Source organism: Aspergillus ibericus (genome assembly GCF_003184845.1).
Source record: "Aspergillus ibericus CBS 121593 unplaced genomic scaffold BO80scaffold_37, whole genome shotgun sequence".
Lineage (NCBI taxonomy): Eukaryota > Fungi > Ascomycota > Eurotiomycetes > Eurotiales > Aspergillaceae > Aspergillus > Aspergillus ibericus.
The window spans coordinates 1-20,488 of record NW_020292135.1 but is presented as its reverse complement, the minus strand read 5'-3'; the positions used below and the strand labels follow the sequence as shown (position 1 = coordinate 20,488).

The window sequence follows — 20,488 nt, the reverse complement described above, 5'->3', positions numbered from 1 at the left end:
AATGCCGAACGAGCAGATCACCGGAGAAGCAAGGAATTGCGCATCTCTGAACGATTGGATGAGGTCCAGACTTAAGCCTTGCGGGAGCGGGTAACCGGGCCATTGGCGCGGCCGGTCGACACGGCTCCGTTCGACTTGGCGTTGCCCTTGGCGTCCGAGGACGGCGAAGACACCTCGAACTTGGCCATGTCGATAACAGCCTGCTTGCCGGTGTTGCGGCGAGGACGTCCAGTCTTGGCAGCCTTCTTGTAGGTGGCGATGTAGAAGGAGATGAAGAGGAAGAGGTAGGAGCTGATAACGGCCATTCCGGAGAAGGCAGCGAATTCCTCACCAGCACACTGGCCCATGTTGGGAGCCCAGGGGAAGTAGGTAGAGGAGAAGTAGGTGTAGGACGCGAAGTAGACGAAACCTGTCATCTGATTAGCGGAAGCCCAACCGAACGGGCGGGTTTACTAACCAAGATCGATGACGAACTGGATGATCTGGAGACGAGTGATCCACTCCTTCCACCAGATACGGATACCACGGGCACTCTGGAAGTAGTACCAGTACATGACCACGTGCACCAGCAGGTTGATATCAATGACGACCCATTGCACCGCCGTCAGACCGATGAGCTGAGTGTAGCAGAGGAGAGCGGTAGCGCCATGGTGGTAGGTGTGAAGGAAAGTAAGAGGCTTCTTCTTGAGGAACAGGAAGACGGTATCCAGGAGTTCGAGGTACTTGGTCAAGTAGTTGAGCTATCATGGGTTAGCATACCGGAAGCGGTCGGATGGAATTTTCCCACTGGAGCAGGCACTTACATAGTACAGGACAATCAGAGGCTGAGTCCATCCACCCTCGTGCTCGCAGATAGCAAAGAAGATACCGCGTCTCCAGAGAGTGGGGAGAAGCTGCTCAATGAAGAGAGCCAAGAGAGTTCCGCTGATCAGGGTGAGGTAGAGGTTGTGGATCATGAACAGCGTGTTGAGCTTGAAAGCAGGACGGTTCTTCATGAACTCACGGCCACCGAAGACGATGACATAGTAGGCAACGAGGGCCACTGCGGTTTCCTTGAAAGTAGACATGGGCGTGACACCTTCTTCGAAGCGGAACTCGCTGGCGGGATAGCCCACCACCGTTTCGAAGGCCTTGTCGAAGATAGGCCATAGGTGAATGCCAAACGGCCGATCAATTGTCGGACAGGGCAGACTCTGCAGGAACTCCATGTTGACGACTGACAAGATACCGCTCAAGTCCGAATAGGGTATGCGACGGCGTGGTCAAGAATTGAGCCGAAAGTCAGCAGAATACTCCTTTTTGATTTCTCTATGGTCGCGGAATTGCTGACCAAAAACAGTCAAACGGACTGAAGAGAAGAAAAAGAAGTAAAGAAGACGGGACAAGGAGGTAAAAAGGAAGGAAAGAAGGGAACCGAAGGGTTGAGGGGGTCGTGGAGAAGGAGGAGGAGGAAGAAGAAGAAGCAGAAGGAAAGGTGGAGAGGTGGAATAAGAGCTGACTGTTGCAATGGAAGGAGAATCCATCCGCGTGTCTTTTTTTTGGGCTCCGGCGCGCCCGCAGCATCCGGATGGGGACTAGTGCAGCCTCGGCCAGTGGTTGAAAAGGGGCGAACCCTTCCAGTCCAGCCCGGCGATCATGTGCCATCCCAGGTACCGAATTTCATGTCGCTGCGATTCCTTGGTCAGAATAATATTACTCTCATCCAGCATCCATCTCCTGCAGATCGATGGGTCACCCAGCACGTTGACATGGTCCCAGATGCGTGGCTAAGAGGGAAAGGAATGTATCGATCTGCCCGCTAATAGCCGGCATGGACTCGTCCCGTCATCAGGTTCGTATGGGGAAATCACAGACCACCCTTTCCTTTCACATGCCTCCTTCCTACATCAGAAGGAGTACATTGATTTCATTGACCTTGGACACAATGCTCTGTAGTAGCGGTATTCCGTAGTCCGTAGAAATTACCAGGATGGCCAATTGAGATTGCCAACTTCAGGAATTGTCTCAGTTTGGTGTTGGATGAGCAGCCAACCGTTAAGATTAGCTACTACATCCAGGGCCGTCAGGGCACCTGCAGTGAGTTCTGAAACCAGATCGACCCAAGTTTCCGATTTGTGCTATGGCGCAACTTAGATCTTTACAAGGGTGCCTAGGTTTAAGGTAAAACTCGTCTGACGCATTCCATTCCGTTCGAGAAGCCGTGTCAGTGTCATAAACTGGGGTATTGTACGACGACGCATCTTTCAAAGCAAAATATATCATCGAGTCATACTACTATCGCCATAGCATAGGAGGTCATCCCTACAAGATTATCAGATGGATTCAAAATTGAGGCTGGGGAAATATATAACGATCGCCCCGGGGCATAACTCAAAAGCTCAGATGGACCCGGAACATAACCCTCAGGAGGCCTTCATTTCCATTCTCGGGTTCCGGATCTGATACTGATCCTGCGTTAATATCAGGCTTGGCCGAGTCACGTTGTCCAACTCCCTCCGAGGCATCATGAGAAGCTGCTGGCCAATCAGACCGGACAATTGCAGCACTCCCGCATCCACCAATCACAGCGGGCAGATAGAAATCAGCCTGAGGCCTGGATGGAACCGGGCAGCGAATGACCGCATTGGGGCCTGAGGCGGCAACGGGCTCGGGCGCGAACGGGAAGCCGCAAAAGAGAAGCGGGCGATTATCAATGACGGGCTGACCTGACTGCCGGCCTGAGGCAGCAACAACCTCACACCACCCGCAAAATCCTAGCGTAGCCGGCTGAACCTCTGACTTCGACTTCGTCAACACCTCGCCCGTCCTGATCTCCCCTCACCCACGTCCATTAGTCCACCTCCACAACCCACCTTCCTCTCGCCATGTCGCCCATCTCCGTCTTCCGTGTCGCTACCCGCGCCGTCCGCCCTTCCGGCTTGATCAGAGCGACTCAATTGCCCCGGTCCCGGGTGCAGGCCCCCGTTGCTCTGGCTGTCGCCCGTTCCAGCTTCAGCACCTCCGCTAAGCGCTTCGGCGGTCACCACGAGGACGAGACATACGAGCAGTTCTCTGCCAGGTATGCCATTACCATCCGTGAAGCCATTGGACCCCGACACACCCTGGGTTGCACGATCCCGATCGCAGGGATTCCCACCGTGCTTCCGACATCCCTCCTGATACACACCCGCGAGTTACACCCCGACTGACCCATTCCCCGGTAGATTCGAGAAGGAATTCGACGGTGTCCAGGATGTCTTCGAGCTCCAGGTAAGCAGGTCGCCCATACCACACCATCCATTCATCTATCAGTCCCCATAATCAGCCAAGCTGCCATTGGCAGATAACCCGACCCCATCCTATCTATCAAACACCATGCTGACAGAGTACTCTTTCCTCAATGCAGCGTAACCTGAACAACTGCTTCGCCTACGATCTCGTCCCCTCCGTTGAGGTCCTCACCGCCGCTCTCAAGGCTGCTCGTCGCGTCAACGACTACCCCACCGCTGTCCGGATCTTCGAGGGTGCGCTATCTCCGTCCTTCCCCGTCTCTTCCCGCCCCTTCCCAAACCCATTGACTTATACTTTCTCTTCTACCAATAGGTGTCAAGGCCAAGGTTGAGACCCAGGAGCAGTACAAGCAATACCTCGAGGCCCTGGAGGGTCTCCGTCAGGAGCTGGGTGTTGCTCTCCGTGAGGAGCTCTACCCCAACGAGGAGTAAATTGCACGTTCGAAATATATCTCATCATGTTTCTTTCTCTCTCCCCCACCGTCAATCGTGATAGGAAAGCTGTATACATACTCTAGAGTGCAGTTGGAATGAAGTCGGTGGCTGGTTGCTTCCCGACTTCTCGGCTGTCGGGGGGTGAATGGAGGTGCAACGCGTGCTTTTCTATACCAGTGCTACTATAAATTTTGTGAGCATTTGTCTGTACTCTGTATTATTGGTGATAGTGCGGAAAATAAGAAGGTGTCTTTTCCATTATCATCCATGATTGCGGGTGTATGATGCTTGGTCTATTCAATGCGAGCGGGGGTGAAGAGGGCTCGGTTGGTTGGGACACAGTATCAGGAAGAGTGAGGACAAGAGAGGACAGAATCAGGACGGTAAGCTTCATCTAACAGGGGAATCTTGTATTGGAGTCTTTTGATGCATCGGTAGCGGGAAGCAATATGGGAATAATAGAAATATAGGTACAGCCAGACCGCTCCAGCGATCCTTTCAAGGTAGCATAACACAACGAAGACTATGAATAGGAAGGGCAGTGAAGATATAGAAAAAAGGAAGCCAATCCTTCAAACGCCGCCGAGATCTTTGATAAGAATGGATTTTGAATGACTTGGGTCATGACGAAGGTGTATGTAATGGAGAATGGAACTGGAAGCCGTGACAGACGCATGCATTGAGCCGCATATGCAACTCGTAATGCCGGATGACACAAGATCTCTAGTACCGGGAGTAGACGTCCCTGGTTCCAAGCTCGTGATCATAATGTTTATATGCGGGGAGGAACGATACCGGTTCGTTGCCCTGTTGCAAAATGATTCAAAAACAGCAGGACGGATATGCGCGCCCCGCTGATGCATAACTGATTCGAAAGAAATGCAATTTTTGTGCCAGCACGTTTAGTGCGTTCCGACGTGGTGGAAGTAGCTAGGACGGCAATCCTCCTTAGCCAGCCAGGATTCACCGGCGTACATCTTGCCGGGCGTGCAGCCGGAGCACTTCGGCGAGTTGGGGCAGTTGTAGTAGGGGATGTGGTTATATCCGATGTCACGGAACCTAGTCGAAGCAATATTTGTAAGCGCATGTTCAATGAAGGAGGCAGAGGCAGTCATCATACCAGTGGACCTTGGCCGCATCCGCGAAAAGACCAACACCGATCGAATGCACAGGAGCATCGCCCCATCTCTCGTAGAAGAAGCCACCAGAACGGTCCAGATAATCAAAGTAAGCAGAGTACTGCTCGCCCCGGAAAAACTCCATGTCTCCGATTTCGAAGTTGGACCAGAAATGACAGGTAGAATAACCATTTGCTCCCTCGGTGTGCTCGGGGCGGAGCTGGTCATCGGTGATCCAGTTCATCATGTTATTGTCCGAAAGATAGGAGGGGTTTGCGGCAAGGAACTTCTTGGTCTCGGGCCAAAGTGATGGGATACTCTCTGGAGCGTCGAAGAGGTTGATGGTGAAACCGTAAGTGATGTTGTAGTCGGCCATGTAGCGGAAAATATCGTAGTCGACATCACAGAAGAATTTGACCTTCGGCTCGACACGCCAGTAGTAACGGTATTTGGCGAGAGCAGGATGCTTGTAGAAGAGGCCACTGTTCCAGCGGCACATCTGATGGTAGGAAACCTTGTCGCTGTACTGGATGTTCTTCTCCTTCAGGATCTGCGCGGACTCCTTGAAGAGATCCCAGTTGATCCATTCGGGGACATCCCAGTGCTCCTTGGGGACTTGCTCTGCAAGAAAGCGTTAGATAACCATGTAGTTTGAATTAGACTGATGTCTTAATACCGTAGTAGCATTTCGCCTTAGTCTCCGCCTGAGTGCGCTTCTTGAACTCCTCAGTGAACGGCTGGTCGTTGAAGAAGATCCAGGGGTAGTTGAATTTGCTGTTCCAGGTGCGCTCAAGATCACGCATGGACGGGATCAGTTCGTTCAGTTCCTCGTTACGGACAAGAGAGATAAGCGCCGCATTGGCACGAGGAGAGTCGGTACTGTCGGGAGAATAGTCGCCATCCGTCGTACGCCATAATTTACCCGCAGGTTCTCCAGTGGCTGTGGGAGCGAGAATATCAAATTAGCATACCGGATAATCGAGACAGACAATCAAGGAATAGCGTTGGTGACGGCGTACGATCTTTGAGGGGGTCTGAAGTGATGCCCTCATACGGCTGTGCAGCGTATGACCCCTTACTAATGCTAGTGGGCGTTTTGTTCATCTGAAAGATCAGGAAGAGGACGAGGATGATGCACGAGGCACCGAGCATGCGAATGGGCCTTGCGACAGCCATCTTGCCTGTCAGCGAAGCCCTGAGGACGAGATGGCAGGAAAAGAGCGACAGGAGAGAGCTGGCGAGACCGAAAGTGTCTGGGCCAAGTTGCTGCTATCGCCGCCCGCCGCGACGCCGTAGCCTTCTTTGCCGCCTTTCCTCTTCGGGCCTAGTGTAGTCACCGGCCCAATCAAGCAGTCATCATCACTTCCGACCGGCCGCCCGCGCCTTTCCTCCAAGCGTCAGCGCCGCGTAACCACTTGTGTGTCGACCGGCAATGGGGACTCTCGGTCCTATCTAGTCCCCTTCAGTAGACGTTACAGCTCCGGCATGCTCGAGAGTCTATCATGGCTGTTGCAGCCAGTGTGAGCGCGCTAACGGACGAGCTAATCACCGCCGTTGCGAAGCCCGACCGAAAGGCATTTACTTCCAGCCCACGCTGAAGGCAGATATTGTGCTGACTTGTCTGTCCAGGACACCCCGCATTTTAGGAATTTAAGGCGTCGGGTTGAAGACACGTTCAAGTCGCATGCTTATGCGCGTACGGACCAATTCGCCGTCGCGAACCAGCTCGAAGGACTGCAGGAGAAATTCCAAGTCCTTTGTAGGGATGAATTGGCAGACGCTTTGCGCATCCGGCTGACAGAGCTACATGAGCACCAGAGCTCATGGTTCCCGGAAATCTTATCCCTGCTGTTGCAGTTGGCAGATCGCCCTGCTCAGCAGTCCAAGGTAGAATGGGTGACGGCAGTCAAGCCTAGCGAGGAGGCCAAACCCCTCATCTGGACCGAGCTGGACGCTGTTGGATCAGCGTACTGTGACGAGGATATCTGGGAGAATGTAGATTTCGGTGCTGATTCGTCGGATGAGGACATTGTATCGGTGTCCACTGACAGCTACCATGCACGGAACCAACCAGAAGCATCTATAGATACAGACGAGGATTATATGATTCCGGACGAAGTCTTTACATCTGGAGAGAACGATGAGCTTATTGACTCGATCGCCAAAGCCCAATTCTGGAACGATGGAGAGAGCTCGGTCACAGACCAGGGCAAACCCGCTTCGAGGGTCATTACAGAGCTTCAGGTAGTCAGGGAGACAATATTCTTGTTGCAAGGGCTTCCTACGTCTCTGTTCTGGCGACTTGACGGTAGTGTGGAAATAGACCGGAGATATACCATTACAAACCTGTCGAATGAGACATTTCTGTCACTACTGCGATCATTAAGTTTGACAGGAGCTAAGCTGGACGTTCTTAGGCAGTTTTGCAGCGTGCCACAAAAGATTCCATATATGCAGACATTTCACCGAGGGGTAGAGGACTTCCTGAGCAAGTTTGACACGTTTCTGTCGAATGTGCAGCTTCAATATCTCTCTCGGGTGTCCACCGTGTCTATCAGTCTTCTACAGTTGTCTGAAGACGTTCGTCGCGAGTCCAGATTGCTTTTAATGCTCTCTGACCTCGTGTCCAGCCTGACACCTAACGGATTGAATTCTGCTGTGCGGTGCCTCGACTTGCTGTATGATCTTGTGTGTCTGACACAGGCCACCGGGGATGATGATGCCTTTGTGGCCCTTGCCGAACTATTCTTCTCTTGTTTCGAAACCTACGCACGTCCAATTCGTCTCTGGATGGAGACAGGCCAATTGGACTCTTCTGCAGGTGAATTCTTCATATCCAAAGATCAAAGCGACAGTGACCTACGGACGCTATGGCATGACTGGTACACTTTGGATCAGACTTCAAGGCTTCTAAATGCCCCGAAGTTTATTCAATCTATCGCGCACAAGATCTTCATAACGGGCAAAAGCATGGTGTTTCTGCGACATTTGAACACATCCGAGAAAGACGAAACTCCACGGAAGGTTTCCCTGACCTTTGAGGAAGTATTACCGCCAGGCTCGGCTTCGTTCTGCCTCCCTTTCTCTGTCTTGCTTGAATCTGCATTTGGAAGACTGGTCGACGATAACCATTCCTACACATCAGCTCTGTTGAGGAGAGAGCTGGACCAGCAATGTGGCTTATGGACATCGATCCAAGCACTCGAGCATATCTATCTCAGCAAAGATATGAGCATTTTCGGACCGATTGACAGCAAGATATTCGACCTTATCGACAAAGGAAAAGGTGCCTGGAGCGACCGATTTCTTCTCACAGAGCTAGCCCAAAGTGCATTTAGCCCTCTTCCTTTCATCGACCCTTCTAGGCTTATCGTCCGAACACCCAAGGAGGCGCTCAGCAATGCAAATAGCCGCAGCCGTTCAGTCAAGATGCTGAATGCCATCTCATTCGACTACATCCTACCCTGGCCAGTCGCTAACATTATCACCAAAGACACTATCCGAGGCTACCAGTGTATCTCCACATTTTTCATGCAGATCCGGAGAGCGAAGCAAACAATCATCAAGCAGCGTCTGCAACACAACACCCAATACGACAAAATCCAAGACTCAAGAAACAACACATTGAGCTATGCCCTCCGACACAACATGCTCTGGTTCCTCAACACTCTATACAGCCACATGACCGATTTCGTCGTCTCAACGGCAACCGAATCCCTACGCAAAAGCCTGTCCGCTTCCGCCGACGTCGATGCCATGATAGACGCACACCGCTCATTTATGCACTCACTCGAGGAACAATGCCTCCTATCTACAAACCTCCATCCCCTCCACCAAGCCATCATCACCATCCTCGACCTATGCATCTCCTTCGCAGATGCCCAAACCGCCCGCTACGGCGACAATCACCTCGACCACGCCCGAACTGCCAACAAAACCGCCAAAGTCCTACATCGCAAGAACGCCCAAAGCTATGACCTAGATAACTATGACCCAAGTGACGAGGATGCCGACGACTCCGATCTAGATGAAAATAACCTCGATGCCTCTTTCCACGAAACACATTACCTGCAACGGCTACGAGACATTAAAGACCAATTCGATCGACTGGTCGCTTTCATGGTCGCCGGTCTAAGAGGGGTAGGACGTGTCGACGGTCAACTCAGTTGGGAGATCTTGGCTGAGAAATTGGAATGGAGGAAAGCAGGCGGCCAGTGACAGAATCTTTTACTACGGTTATTATTAGGGGATCTGGGAGGGGGGTTCGGATATGGTTAGGTTTGTGATACCCGGAAAATGGAATTTCGTTTTAATGGTGTAATCGATTGTAGAGAGTCGGTGGACTCTTTCTGCTGCAGTGGAACGGATTCCAGCTCGTTTACGTAGTTCGTATGTTTTCCGAGGGGAGTTGCAGGTGAGGAAGAGTCTAATCTCTGTAGAGGCATTCGGCGCGTTCACTTTATTTGATCGGGTTTCTTAGTTGTGAGGAGTAAATGAGGTTTGATACTGAACGATCCAAATCATTCGCATATTGGTTCCCATTCTGTAAGTATAGTATCTGCAAAGGAACTTTGATATTTCAACATGTCATCATTATGCATCAGATCAAAAAAAGGAAGAAGATGTTAACAATGTATTTATATCGTAAAAAAACAATAACATGTGCCACGGCCCGGCGCGTATTTTTTTCAGCTAACGTAAATGGTGGACTAAACCACATATTTTTGAAATAAAGAGAACAAGTGAAGTAATTATTATCCACATTTTAACCGACCCATCTTCTGGCGCTGTAGAAGACACGGCCCCAAGGACCGATGTCACCCCACTCCTCGGCCTTGGTAGGCAGGTAGCTGGCAATGCCACCCAGGACAGTGCGCTCGGGGTGAGGCATGATGGCCAAGACACGGCCGTCGGCGCTGCGGATACCCGCAATACCCTCGGGACTGCCGTTGGGGTTGGCAGGGTACTTCATGGTTGGCTTGAGGGTGGCATTGTCAACGTATTGAACGGCAGCCAGGCCTTCGCTGACAAATGACTGAGCGGTGGTGCCGGAAGCCGGAGCAAACGAGGCGCGACCTTCTCCGTGGGCGACGACAATAGGAAGGGAGGAGCCATTCATGCCGTGAAGGAAAACGCTGGGGCGAGAAGAATCGGAATCGGAGATACGGGCCATAACCACACGACCTTCGTACTGTTCGCTGGCGTTCCGTTCGAAGCTGGGCCAGTTTTGAGCGCCAGGGATCAGTTCCTTAAGACGAGAAAGGAACTGGCAACCATTGCAGACACCAAGAGAGAAAGTGTCAGGACGCTGGAAGAAAGACTGGAACTCATTGCGGGTGTTGTCGTGCAGCAAGACGGACTTGGCCCAGCCCTGACCGGCACCAAGGACGTCACCGTACGAGAAACCACCGCAGGCAGCAAGACCAACGAAGCTGGAGAGGGAAACACGACCAGAGATGATATCAGTCATGTGAACATCAACGGCAGAGAAGCCAGCCGTGTTGAAAGCAAACGCCATCTCGGCTTGACTGTTGACACCCTGTTCACGAAGGATGGCGACACGGGGCTTGTTGCTGAAGGGAGACAGGGAAGTCAAGCTGGTCAGCAGCGGCATGGCCTTATCCTTCGGGTCGAAGGTAAGGTTCCAAGACAAACCCGGATCGGCATCGTCAAGGATGCTGGCAAACTCCTGGTCAGCGCAAGCGGCATTGTCACGCATCTTCTGCATGTGGTAAGAGGTGGTAGCCCAAGTCTGCTGGAGGTTGGAGCGGCTGTTGCGGTACAGCAAGGTGTGCTTGTGGTAGATGGTGAGGTTCTTCTTGGCCTTCTCAGACACCCGTCCAATCTTGTGGATCAGACCAGCCGGAGGGCCGCAGGTGGCGAAGCAAGAGCGGAACTGGATCTCGTGCTCCTTGCGGACCTGGAAAACGGCACCCAACTCTTCGGTGAAGAGAGTCTCCACCACATCCTTAGTGCTTGAGCTGGAGCAGATGTTGTCGAGCATAATCTCAACACCACAGCGGCCGGCAAACATCATTTCGGCGAGGGTGGTGAACAGACCACCGTCGGAGCGGTCATGGTAGGCGAGAACAATGCCGGCGTCTTGCAGCTGCTGGGTGGCATCAAAGAAATCCTTGAAGATCTCCACATCACGCACATCAGGGCATTCATCACCGACCTGCTTGAAGACTTGAGCAAGGGCAGAGCCACCCAGAGTCTTCCGACCGAAGGAAAGATCGACGAACATGAGAACAGTTTCGCCGACCTCCTCGGGACGACGGAGGGCAGGAGTCCAAGTCTTCCGGAAGTTTCCGACAGGAGCAAAGGCAGTGATGACAAGAGACATGGGAGCAGTAACCTCCTTTGCCTCTTGAGAGGCCTCGTCCTTCCACTTCATCTTCATGGACATGGAGTCCTTACCAACGGGAATGCTGATGCCAAGCTTGGGGCAGAGGTCCATGCCAATAGCCTCAACAGCCTCGTAGATGGCAGCGCCCTCTCCGGGATGGCTGCTGGCCGACATCCAATTGGCGGAAAGCTTCACACGGCTCAGGCGGTCGACCAGGTCGGAGGCGGCAATGTTCATCAGAGATTCCGCAACTGCCATGCGTGCGGACGCAGCGGGGGAGATCAATGCAAGAGTCGGCTTCTCACCCATGGCCATGGCCTCACCGGTCTTGACACCCTGGACCAACGAAGTCGCAGTGACAGCAACATCTGAGACGGGAGTCTGCCAGCGGCCAACCATTTGGTCACGGGCAGTGAGACCACCAACTGTCCTGTCACCGATAGTGATAAGGAAGGACTTAGAGCCGACAGCAGGAAGAGACAGGACCCGGTTCGCGGCTTCGCTGATGAGCTCGAGATTGTTCGACGCAATGGATGGGAGGTATGTGGTGAGACTGGCGTCCACAGCGGGCAGCTTCAACTTGCGGGAATCCACAACCCTAGTCATCTTCGGGGGCTTTCCGAAAAGAACGGACAGGGGCAGATCAATGGGCCTGGGGTACTCAGTAGACTCCCTGTCCAAGAGAATGAGTCTCTTTTCTTCCTCCGAAGTTCCACCTCCGCGGCCAACGACGGAGAAACCGCAACGTTCACGGTTGGCAATAGCGGTGAACTTGTTCATGCTTTCTTCGCCAACTGCCAGGACGTATCTCTCCTGCGCTTCACAGCACCAGATCTGCATAGGGCTCATGCTCTTGTCGGCGCTGTCCACTTCGCGGAGTTCGAACGTGGCACCCAGGCCAGAGTCGTGAATCAGTTCCGGAAGGGCATTAGAAAGACCTCCAGCACCAACATCATGGATGAACTTGATGGGGTTGTTCTCCCCCATGGCAGTACACGCGTTAATAACCTCCTGAGCCCTGCGCTGGACTTCAGCGTTTCCTCTTTGCACACTGGCAAAGTCCAAGTCTGCAGATCCCTCACCGGAGGTGATACTGGAGGCAGCACCACCGCCGAGACCAATCAGCATGGCAGGGCCACCCAACACAACGAGGAAGGCACCGGGCTTGACAACCTCGGGCTTCTTGATGGCGTGCTCGGGTCTGACAGTTCCCACACCACCGGCAATCATGATAGGCTTGTGGTAGCCGCGGAGCTCGGTCTCGCCGTTGCCAACATCAATCTCAGTCAACAGGGTACGGAAGTAACCGGAAATGCAGGGCCGTCCAAATTCGTTGTTATAATGAGCACTTCCAATGGGTGCCTCCAACATGATATCCAAGCTGCTTGCGATGTGGTTTGGCCTGCCAACGTCCAGCTCCCAAGGTTGCTTCAGATCAGGAATGAGAAGATCGGAGACACAGTAGCCGGAGAGACCGGCCTTGGGCTTCGAGCCCCGGCCCACAGCGCCCTCATCACGGATCTCACCACCGGATCCAGTGGCAGCACCAGGATAAGGTGAAACAGCGGTAGGATGATTGTGGGTTTCGACCTTAGCCAAGAAATGAACGATTTCCTTGGTGTGATTCCATTCTCCAGTGACCGAGTTGGGAGCCCAGAAAGCGGATTCATCTCCTTCAAGGACGGCAGCATTATCACTGTAGGCACTGACAGTGTGCTCCGGATGCTTCTTATGAGTGTTGCGAATCATGGCAAACAAACTGTTGGGCATTTGCTTTCCATCGATAACCCATGATGCGTTGAACTGCTTATGACGGCAGTGTTCGGAGTTGACCTGAGCAAACATGAACAGCTCAACATCGGTGGGATCACGGGCAAGAGGGCCATTAGGACCGTAAGCTTCAGCCAAGTAGTCAATTTCAGACTCCTCAAGAGCCAATCCGAGCCGCTTGTTTGCCTCCTGGAGAACCTCCTTGGGCGATTTGCCACTTCCGTGCAGGGGAATCGTCTCGAGAGGCTGAGGGCTGTGCTCGGAGAACATCAGGTGCAGGTCAGGCTCCTCCTCACTGAGAACCTGGGTCATCCGATCGTGCAAGGTATCCTGGTATCCTGCCTTGTACTCGCCAGAGCCTGAGCGAAGGCAGGAGATCTTCATACCCCGCTCAATGCGCTTGACGTACTTGCGCAAGCCGCAAACGTGGGAGATACCGGTAGCCTGGGAGCTCCAAGGGGAGATGGTACCAGTGCGAGGGAAGACATGGAAGACATCGGAAGGACCGTCTTCAGGGCTGAAGGTGGGCGGGATGTCGGTGATATCGCCGTAGCGGAGAAGCTGTTCCAAAACACCCTGTTGGGGAGCGTCCAACGGCTGAGCGAGGTGGACATAGTGAACCCATTGGGCACGGACATCCTGTGCACCAATGCTAGCAGCAATGGCACGCCCACGGGAGTGGGAGAAGGCAACGGAGCCCGGGATGGCCAGGTACGTGGAGTCGGAGGCCATTGTGAAGTGGTAATCGGTCGGCGGGGGAGGTAGGGAAGGGAAACGAGTCGTTTGTGTCAATAGAGCAAGGAACAATAAAGTCCCCTTTGTCGAGGTGTCACAGACACACCTCTAGAGTGCGAGTTCGACTGACTGGGGAGCACAGCGACGGGCGTTGAGCTGCTCGTCCGTGTTGCGTGAGTCAAAATTATTCTCTCCACCGCTGGGGGGAGTGGGAAAAACCACCCCCGCGCTAATCCCCTTCCGGCTTATCGCCTCCTTATCGGTCCCGTGCGCTTCGTTTTCCCCGGAAAACTGCAGCAGGAACCACGCCGGGCACCTCTGGCGCTCATTGCTGACAGCCTGATTCGCCACCAAATGCCCTGGAATGGATCGAGAATGGAGCTACACGGTGCTTATGGTATCGATCCGAGAATCAAAAGTTCTCCAGGGTCCAGATCCGATGTGCATCGCGAAAGAGGCATGGGCGGGTCTTTCGGGAAACACTTGCTACCAATGTGAATCGCAGATCTAGTATATACGGTACGAAATACGAGACAGACAAACCTACTGTGAAGAATGCGCGACGAAGCTGAGAGGTCATAGCTCCATAGCTCTTGGATGATGTTGTCATTGAGCGAGTGCTGATGCCCGTTGCTACTGTACTGTGTAGCAGGACGGAACTGGGGTTGACAGCAAAGGGCAAGTTTGGGAGCTGCCCAATAAGGTGCAAGCTTTGAAGTTACTGTCTGACAATGAATAACTACTTTATTTTGCTCGAATTAATGAACTCCACCAGAAATTCCCCGGGTTCACATTTTCCATTACAAACGGATTGCCTGCTTATAGGGGAACCTTCCTAGTTGGGAAACATACTCCGAACCACCATAGCGGACCTTCAAATTCTTCAGTAACAGCAATTCATTGGGTTCCTAAGCACCCAAACCTGCCAGTGGAGACTAAATGCGCAGATAAATGACAAAGGCTGAAGCTATAGCCTCGATTAGGGTCTGAGGCAAGAGCTGCCTCTTCACCGAGAAGAATTTTTATCGCTACTTGACTCATTCTATTATGAGAGAGCACAGTCCGGTACCCATGGGCGGTTCTCTCTGATCACAAAGTGGATCCTATAACCTCATGACTATGGGTTGATTACTCAGGCATCCAGACTGTATCCTATACGTGTGGAGTTGCTTGCATGAATACCCCCTGACCGCAGTTCCCAATTAAAAACAGAATACCGTATGACTGTAGGTTCCTAGTACTATCAACTTGATGAATAATAATACATGTAGTACCCTCGCGGCGTATTCCCTAAGAAAGCTAGCCGGTAAGCTCCTGATTGGGCGAAATAAGTATAGGGCCCGAGTGCTTTCCTGTTCAGGTAAGAATCCTTGCTGCCGTCCGCTATTCCTTCTTTCCCTTCCCTTGCCTCGTATAAAGGTCAAACTGGACCTTTCGTTGTTTGGTGATCAAGGCGAAAACAATTGTCTATAGGAGCAGACAGGAAGCTCATGTCACTCAACACTGCCATTCTGAGAGCCTCAAAAAATTGGTCTAAAGTCTTACACGGTACTGCATCATGGTGATGTTGTTCACATCATTTCTCGTTGCTTCTCGAGTAGTGTTATCACTGCTCATACTGAGGGCCCCTGAGAAACATTTGTCGTTTCTCAAGAGGTCGGACTCGTTTTCGTGGCTGTGATCGTCATAGTCTTTGATGTAGGTAGGTCGCTTCAAGTCCCCTTGATTGATCTTACCCCGCTAGATAAGTCTAGGCCTACTAGTTAGCATTTTCTCCCTTGTCCAGATGATTGGCAGGCGGGTTGTAATTGCAATCACGCGCCTGATGGCTGCCATGTCTATTGTCTCATGTCGTTCCAATTATTGGAACTCTCGTTTTCTGCAGGGCGATCGATGACATTGTGATTATTATGCCATGACGCTTGTTGGTGGTACTTTGGCTAACCTTTAGAAGAATGAAGAATGAGACACGCCCATGGCAGTGTTCTCGGCTGGTCTTTTCATTGGACCGACCATTGAACCACTGGCTGGCTGTTTACTTGCGGATGCAACCAGCTAGAAATGGCTCTACCGCATGCAGTTGATTCTGGCCGATTTTGCTTGATTTCTGATCATCTTCACTGTCCCTGAGACATACGCACCAAGTCTATCTCGAAAGAAGAGCAAAGCAGTCGAGGAAAGCGAAAATTATGTGGCTTATTGACTTGGATAGCAGCAGATACTCCTGTACTTTCCGGTCACTCTGAGTCCCTACCCGGGAACTTAGATGCTCATGATAATGGATTGCTGGCAGCGTCCATCCTGACAAACCCTCAACAAGCCGAGGCCTTGACTTTCGATCTTTCTGTTTGATCAGCCGGACGGACGTCTCTGCCTCCGTATCACAGGACGATTGGTTGTAGGGAAAGATCTACACTAAAGCACCTGAGTGGGTCAATTATCTCATGCGCCGTACAGGCTAGATTGTGTCTGTCAGAAGGTTATTAGTACCATAGTATGATTGACGTTAGACAACCATGACCAGTAACGCTGTAGCAGTTGAAAGAATCCCAACACAAGCAACCTGGCTCACTGCGTCCATCTTCATTACGTCATATAGCCAAGACCCGAGCATTCTAGGTAGGGCTTAGGGTTCCTGCCAAGGTCCCCCTCTTTGGCACGTGACCGGCTTATGTGCTGAGTCATGGGTTGCTGCATGAACCGGTGCTAGTTAACTAAGTCCGTCTTCAGCACTACTTTGTGCCCAGCTACCTCGGGAGGAGATTCTTGCAGCGAGATGGTGCGGCCCTCGCTCATCCTAATCGTCATCTGAGACCCGCTTTCAATGGACTAATTATTTAGTATCTACTATCGATGTGAAGCCTGCAACTTACCGACCAGTGCCAAGCCGCATTCATTCTCCCGCTCACGCCGTCGTCGTCGTCGCTGTTCATGTGAGATAGCATCGATAAACCAGCAACCACTCTTTACTCTAGCCGACGCACAGATTGATATCCCGACCCAGTCTCTCTTTTATCAAGTCTTTTCGCATTTTCAACCTCCCGATGACTTCACCGTACCAGCCGTCCCTGTCGTACTCGCCGTCTGTTGGCGGCCCCGACATGACAGCTGGTTCCTCGAGGCCTGTCTCCGACCTGCCCCAATCTCAAGTTGACGCAATTATCCGTACCAAGCGAAAGGCGCGCGAACCAAAAGCTTGCTACCCGTGTCACGCTCGAAAAGTCAAATGCGATCGGAACCTACCATGCGATGGTTGTGTCAAGCGCGACCATGCCGATCTTTGCTCGTACGAACGTCCATCGAAAAAGCGCGTTATGACTGGCCCGATCCCGCAGCCATACCGTGATGGTCCTATTGTCGGAAATCAGCCTGCTGGTGCAGAGACTCTTGGGTTCACGGGCGAGGCTCCCGTGCGCCTGAAACAAGAACCGGGTGTGGGTCGACCAAGTGTAACAGGGAATGGAAGCCGGGTTTCAATTGCGCGCGAGGAGTGGGACAATGTTCGTACCAGACTGAAGGAAATGGAGCAAACGATCAACAACCTCCGAGTTGGTCTGGAAAAGGCGGAGGAAGGGCCGGCGTCTACCTTGGAGACGGGCAGTGTGCAGAGCGGGGATGCAAGTAGCCGGTCCAAGGCTGCTTCTCCGGAACGGGAGGGCATCCATGCGCCGAATACATTTGGCGAAGGCACTGTTCACCTGGGGTCTAGGTCAGTCCTAGCCTACATTTTGAACAACAAATCCGGATCCGATCAACTCCAAGCGCTCTTAGAGGGTGGAATCTTGCCGAAGCTGGGGTTGGATAATGAATCTGCAACATATCCGTTCGTTGACCTGTGGTCTTCGGACATGTCAACGTTTGATATCAGTGCAGTTTGCAGTGCATTGCCGAGTGACCAACAATGCCAAGAGTTAGTTTTCATGACTGAGTCGGCTATGCTGGGGTATTGACCAAGGGTTGCTACAGGTTTTTCTACTATTACCGAGATATAGCAGGCGCCATCTATCCGGTCCTGGAGGATGTCCCTCAGTTTGAGGCAAACCTTAATCTCATGCTACGGAATCGGACGTCTATGGGTGGGGTGTATCGCGGGGATGCCGACCAAGCCCAGAAACCTTTTGGTGTCACTATTGCCTACATGGGTCTGCTGTTCGCCGTGCTGGCGTCTGGCTGCCAGTCGTCGGATTTGCCAGGCAAAGAAAGAGAACTAACCTCTCAAGTCTACGGTACGTGTTGAATAATGCCGGCCGCGCCAATGGCGATACTAACGTGGTGCAGTATGCTGCTCATACCAGTGTCTGCGGATGACCAACTTCCTGTCCCAGCCCACGGTAGACGCAATGCAGACGCTGCTTGTGATCGGCAATGTATTGTCATACAATATGAACCCCGGAATATCGTATGTTCTGCTCGGTATGACCCTTCGAATGGGGCTGGCGCTTGGTTTGCATGTGGAATCTGGTCATTTCACTGCAGCGGAGCGATATCGTCGACGCCATGTCTGGTAAGTTGCCCGAACTGCATCGTGGTGCATAGCGGCTAATGCCATCTAGGTGGTCTATGGCATGGCAGGATAGCCACTTCTCCCTTTCTTACGATCGGCCTTCGACGACCGCTGTCAGCCAGCCCGAAATTGCATACCGTGAAGACCGGAAGCCCGGCGAAATATCTTATTTCGAGACACTCTGTCGCATCATATCCCTGGCGCTGGAGGTGGTTCGCAGTCGAATGTTGAGCCCGCACTCGCAACTGAGCTACAAGACCATTCAAACCTACAAAGAACGCATCCAGCAGATCATGATCGAGGCCAAGCCTCATCTCCGGGACCGCAAATACTGCCTCTCAGCAACGGAACACCTGGAACGGGTCGTCCTCAAGCTGCACTCCTCTTATTTTTCTTCTGAGCTCTGCCGGCCAGCGCTCAAAGCCACTGCGGACATCAGCGACCCAGCCTTGTCCAGCATGCGCACAGACTGTGTGAGCAACTTGATGACTACGGTGGAAGCCTATGTCGAGATGCATACCGTCAGCTCCCACGCATCGCGCTCATGGATTGCCTTGCAAAGAGCAATCAGCTCTATCTTCTTGCTTGCTGTCACCGAGGAGGTCAAAGGCCATTCTCGTTTCTGGACTCTCCTGCAACAACTCAAAATGATCATTTCCGAACGAGCCAACATCGAAGGCGAATTCGCGGCCACTGAACCCACCGTTCCTCCGACTGACGGTAGCGTACGCCTTGGTACCGTCCAAAGACCCCCCAGCACCGCCGCCCCTAGCCCCATGGGCATCAACTCCGCTTCTCCCGCATCTGCCGGCGTCGCTGTCGACACTCAGACTCAATGGGCCAAGCCCCTGACCAAGACCCTCCGCGCCCTGGAGAAGTTGGAGGCTGCGTTCGGTGCCCAGGCCGCCCGGGCTGCGAGCCAGGCAGGATCCCCGGCGTATCTGAACCCAGGCCCCAGCATGGGCGTTCCACCCGTGTCGGCCAGCATGACACCCAGCCTTGGATCCCTTCCGCCGCCCACACCGGAAAGCTCGACCAGCGGCGAGTGGACGATACCCAATATCCTGGACCGCGCATCGGAGTACATCCACCCCCCGCTCTGGAGCTAAGGGGCATACGACCGGTGTACATTTGCACTCTAATTAGGCGCTTGATTTTTTTTGCTGGGGTACAGGGATTGGCTAGGTAGGATAGCACGACCGGCGCATGCACTCTGGGAACAACTTGTATTCGAACTTCTAGTACCATACTACATCTATCCATCCATTATATCTTTCCCCTCCTGACTCATATCTTCCTCGCCGGCCTCACCTCTCCCACACACTCCCCAAACCCTACCCCCTCCCCCGCCCAAGCCGACAACGTCACCACATCCCCATCCTCCAAATACACCCTCTCCCCACCCCCCTCCAACTTCGCCGCCACCTTCCCCCCCTTCGTCACCTCCAACAAACACCCATACTCCCCCTCCTTTTCCCCACTCACCGTCCCCGTCCCCAACACATCCCCCGTCCACAAATCACACCCCGTACTCGCCAAATGCGCACACATCTGCCTTACACTCCAGAATAACTCCCTCGCATTCGACCGTCCCAAAACCGTCCTCTTCCTCCCTTTTTCTTCCTCTCCTCCCTCCTCCACCTCCACCAAAACACTAATATCATAACTCGCCTTCCCGGGATCCACCAAATGACTCGGTAACGGAACCCGCGGCTCCGGACCCTCCGTCTTAAATGGCTCCAGGGCGTCCAGCGTCACAATCCAGGGCGAGATACTAGTGGCGAAGTTCTTTCCATTGAGCGGGCCGAGAGGGATCATTTCTAGACCTTGAATGTCGCGGGCTATTTTTCATTCCACATAGATATTATTAGTATCAAATTCCCCAGTACCGAACATAGAGTAAGAATGAGGGAGGTGGGAGGATGTATACCACTCCAATCATTAACCACCACCAACCCAAAAATATGCTCCTCGGCATCTGCGGCATGCAGGCCCTGCCCCGGAGACAACGGACGACCAATGATAACGCCTAGCTCGAGTTCATAGTCCAGGGCGCGGGTTGGAGCGAAGATGACTTCCTTGGATGGGGACGTTCGGTCGTAGAAGTGTCCCACGGGACGAGTGACTGGGGTTCCGGAGACAAAGATGGTGCTGGCCCGGCCGCTGTAGCCGATGGGGAAGTGGAAGAATGCGGGGGGTGGGGTGGGGTTGTTGAGGATGGCGCGGCCGGCGTTTTGGTTGTGGGGGAGGCTGCAGCTGTAGTCTATTGCATTGTATTAGTTTTGGGGTGGTTTTGGGGAGGGTTGGG

General features: G+C 52.9%; 8 protein-coding genes across 8 annotated transcripts; 3 read left to right on the top strand and 5 right to left on the bottom strand.

Annotated features, from left to right (window-relative positions):
* Positions 1-71: 71 nt before the first annotated feature.
* BO80DRAFT_362120 (elongation of very long chain fatty acids protein) lies at positions 72-1,208 on the bottom strand (the record flags this gene model as incomplete). Its single annotated transcript, XM_025716044.1, has 3 exons — positions 72-409; positions 458-740; positions 804-1,208. 3 exons carry the CDS (start codon positions 1,206-1,208, stop codon positions 72-74), a joined length of 1,026 nt encoding a protein of 341 aa, XP_025572528.1.
* Positions 1,209-1,229: 21 nt separating this feature from the next.
* Positions 1,230-1,842, bottom strand: BO80DRAFT_163472 (uncharacterized protein). Its single transcript, XM_025713877.1, has one exon. The coding sequence runs from the start codon at positions 1,642-1,644 to the stop codon at positions 1,309-1,311; it is 336 nt and encodes a 111-aa protein (XP_025572527.1). The 5' UTR covers positions 1,645-1,842; the 3' UTR covers positions 1,230-1,308.
* A 1,022-nt stretch (positions 1,843-2,864) lies between these two features.
* Positions 2,865-3,701, top strand: BO80DRAFT_447567 (cytochrome c oxidase subunit VI; the record flags this gene model as incomplete). The annotated part of the gene is made up of 4 exons (XM_025721612.1): positions 2,865-3,058; positions 3,204-3,249; positions 3,386-3,503; positions 3,583-3,701. 4 exons carry the CDS (start codon positions 2,865-2,867, stop codon positions 3,699-3,701), a joined length of 477 nt encoding a protein of 158 aa, XP_025572526.1.
* A 492-nt stretch (positions 3,702-4,193) lies between these two features.
* Positions 4,194-6,075, bottom strand: BO80DRAFT_163448 (glycosyltransferase family 15 protein). Its single transcript, XM_025713876.1, has 4 exons — positions 5,842-6,075; positions 5,499-5,762; positions 4,825-5,443; positions 4,194-4,763 (listed from the first exon to the last, which is right to left on the bottom strand). The coding sequence occupies exons 1-4, from the start codon at positions 5,996-5,998 to the stop codon at positions 4,607-4,609; spliced, it is 1,197 nt and encodes a 398-aa protein (XP_025572525.1). The 5' UTR covers positions 5,999-6,075; the 3' UTR covers positions 4,194-4,606.
* A 153-nt stretch (positions 6,076-6,228) lies between these two features.
* Positions 6,229-9,133, top strand: BO80DRAFT_387837 (putative gamma-tubulin complex component GCP5). Its single transcript, XM_025717067.1, has 2 exons — positions 6,229-6,396; positions 6,452-9,133. The coding sequence occupies exons 1-2, from the start codon at positions 6,325-6,327 to the stop codon at positions 9,038-9,040; spliced, it is 2,661 nt and encodes an 886-aa protein (XP_025572524.1). The 5' UTR covers positions 6,229-6,324; the 3' UTR covers positions 9,041-9,133.
* A 212-nt stretch (positions 9,134-9,345) lies between these two features.
* Positions 9,346-13,843, bottom strand: BO80DRAFT_427493 (phosphoribosylformylglycinamidine synthase). The gene has a single exon (XM_025720023.1). It carries the CDS (start codon positions 13,671-13,673, stop codon positions 9,588-9,590), a length of 4,086 nt encoding a protein of 1,361 aa, XP_025572523.1. The 5' UTR covers positions 13,674-13,843; the 3' UTR covers positions 9,346-9,587.
* Positions 13,844-16,420: 2,577 nt separating this feature from the next.
* On the top strand, positions 16,421-19,437 carry BO80DRAFT_387831 (putative C6 transcription factor). The gene is made up of 4 exons (XM_025717066.1): positions 16,421-17,586; positions 17,643-17,902; positions 17,955-18,180; positions 18,230-19,437. The coding sequence occupies exons 1-4, from the start codon at positions 16,721-16,723 to the stop codon at positions 19,287-19,289; spliced, it is 2,412 nt and encodes an 803-aa protein (XP_025572522.1). The 5' UTR covers positions 16,421-16,720; the 3' UTR covers positions 19,290-19,437.
* Positions 19,438-19,467: 30 nt separating this feature from the next.
* BO80DRAFT_362071 (fumarylacetoacetate hydrolase family protein) lies at positions 19,468-20,444 on the bottom strand (the record flags this gene model as incomplete). The annotated part of the gene is made up of 2 exons (XM_025716042.1): positions 19,468-20,021; positions 20,111-20,444. Coding segments are annotated over 2 exons (888 nt in total), but the record flags the coding sequence as incomplete, so codon positions are not given.
* Between the last annotated feature and the right edge of the window lie 44 nt (positions 20,445-20,488).

Excerpts from the sequence above, each read along its gene's own strand:
- BO80DRAFT_163472 (XM_025713877.1), bottom strand. The coding sequence starts at position 1,644 with ATGGCACATGATCGCCGGGCTGGACTGGAAGGGTTCGCCCCTTTTCAA.
- BO80DRAFT_387831 (XM_025717066.1), top strand. The coding sequence starts at position 16,721 with ATGACTTCACCGTACCAGCCGTCCCTGTCGTACTCGCCGTCTGTTGGC. Across the intron at positions 17,903-17,954 it reads ACTAACCTCTCAAGTCTACG|TATGCTGCTCATACCAGTGT; the intron begins GTACGTGTTGAA and ends AACGTGGTGCAG. Across the intron at positions 18,181-18,229 it reads TATCGTCGACGCCATGTCTG|GTGGTCTATGGCATGGCAGG; the intron begins GTAAGTTGCCCG and ends AATGCCATCTAG.
- BO80DRAFT_427493 (XM_025720023.1), bottom strand. The coding sequence starts at position 13,673 with ATGGCCTCCGACTCCACGTACCTGGCCATCCCGGGCTCCGTTGCCTTC.
- BO80DRAFT_163448 (XM_025713876.1), bottom strand. The coding sequence starts at position 5,998 with ATGGCTGTCGCAAGGCCCATTCGCATGCTCGGTGCCTCGTGCATCATC. Across the intron at positions 5,763-5,841 it reads TTCAGACCCCCTCAAAGATC|CCACTGGAGAACCTGCGGGT; the intron begins GTACGCCGTCAC and ends TCGCTCCCACAG. Across the intron at positions 5,444-5,498 it reads TAAGGCGAAATGCTACTACG|AGCAAGTCCCCAAGGAGCAC; the intron begins GTATTAAGACAT and ends GCTTTCTTGCAG.
- BO80DRAFT_387837 (XM_025717067.1), top strand. The coding sequence starts at position 6,325 with ATGGCTGTTGCAGCCAGTGTGAGCGCGCTAACGGACGAGCTAATCACC. Across the intron at positions 6,397-6,451 it reads TTGCGAAGCCCGACCGAAAG|GACACCCCGCATTTTAGGAA; the intron begins GCATTTACTTCC and ends TTGTCTGTCCAG.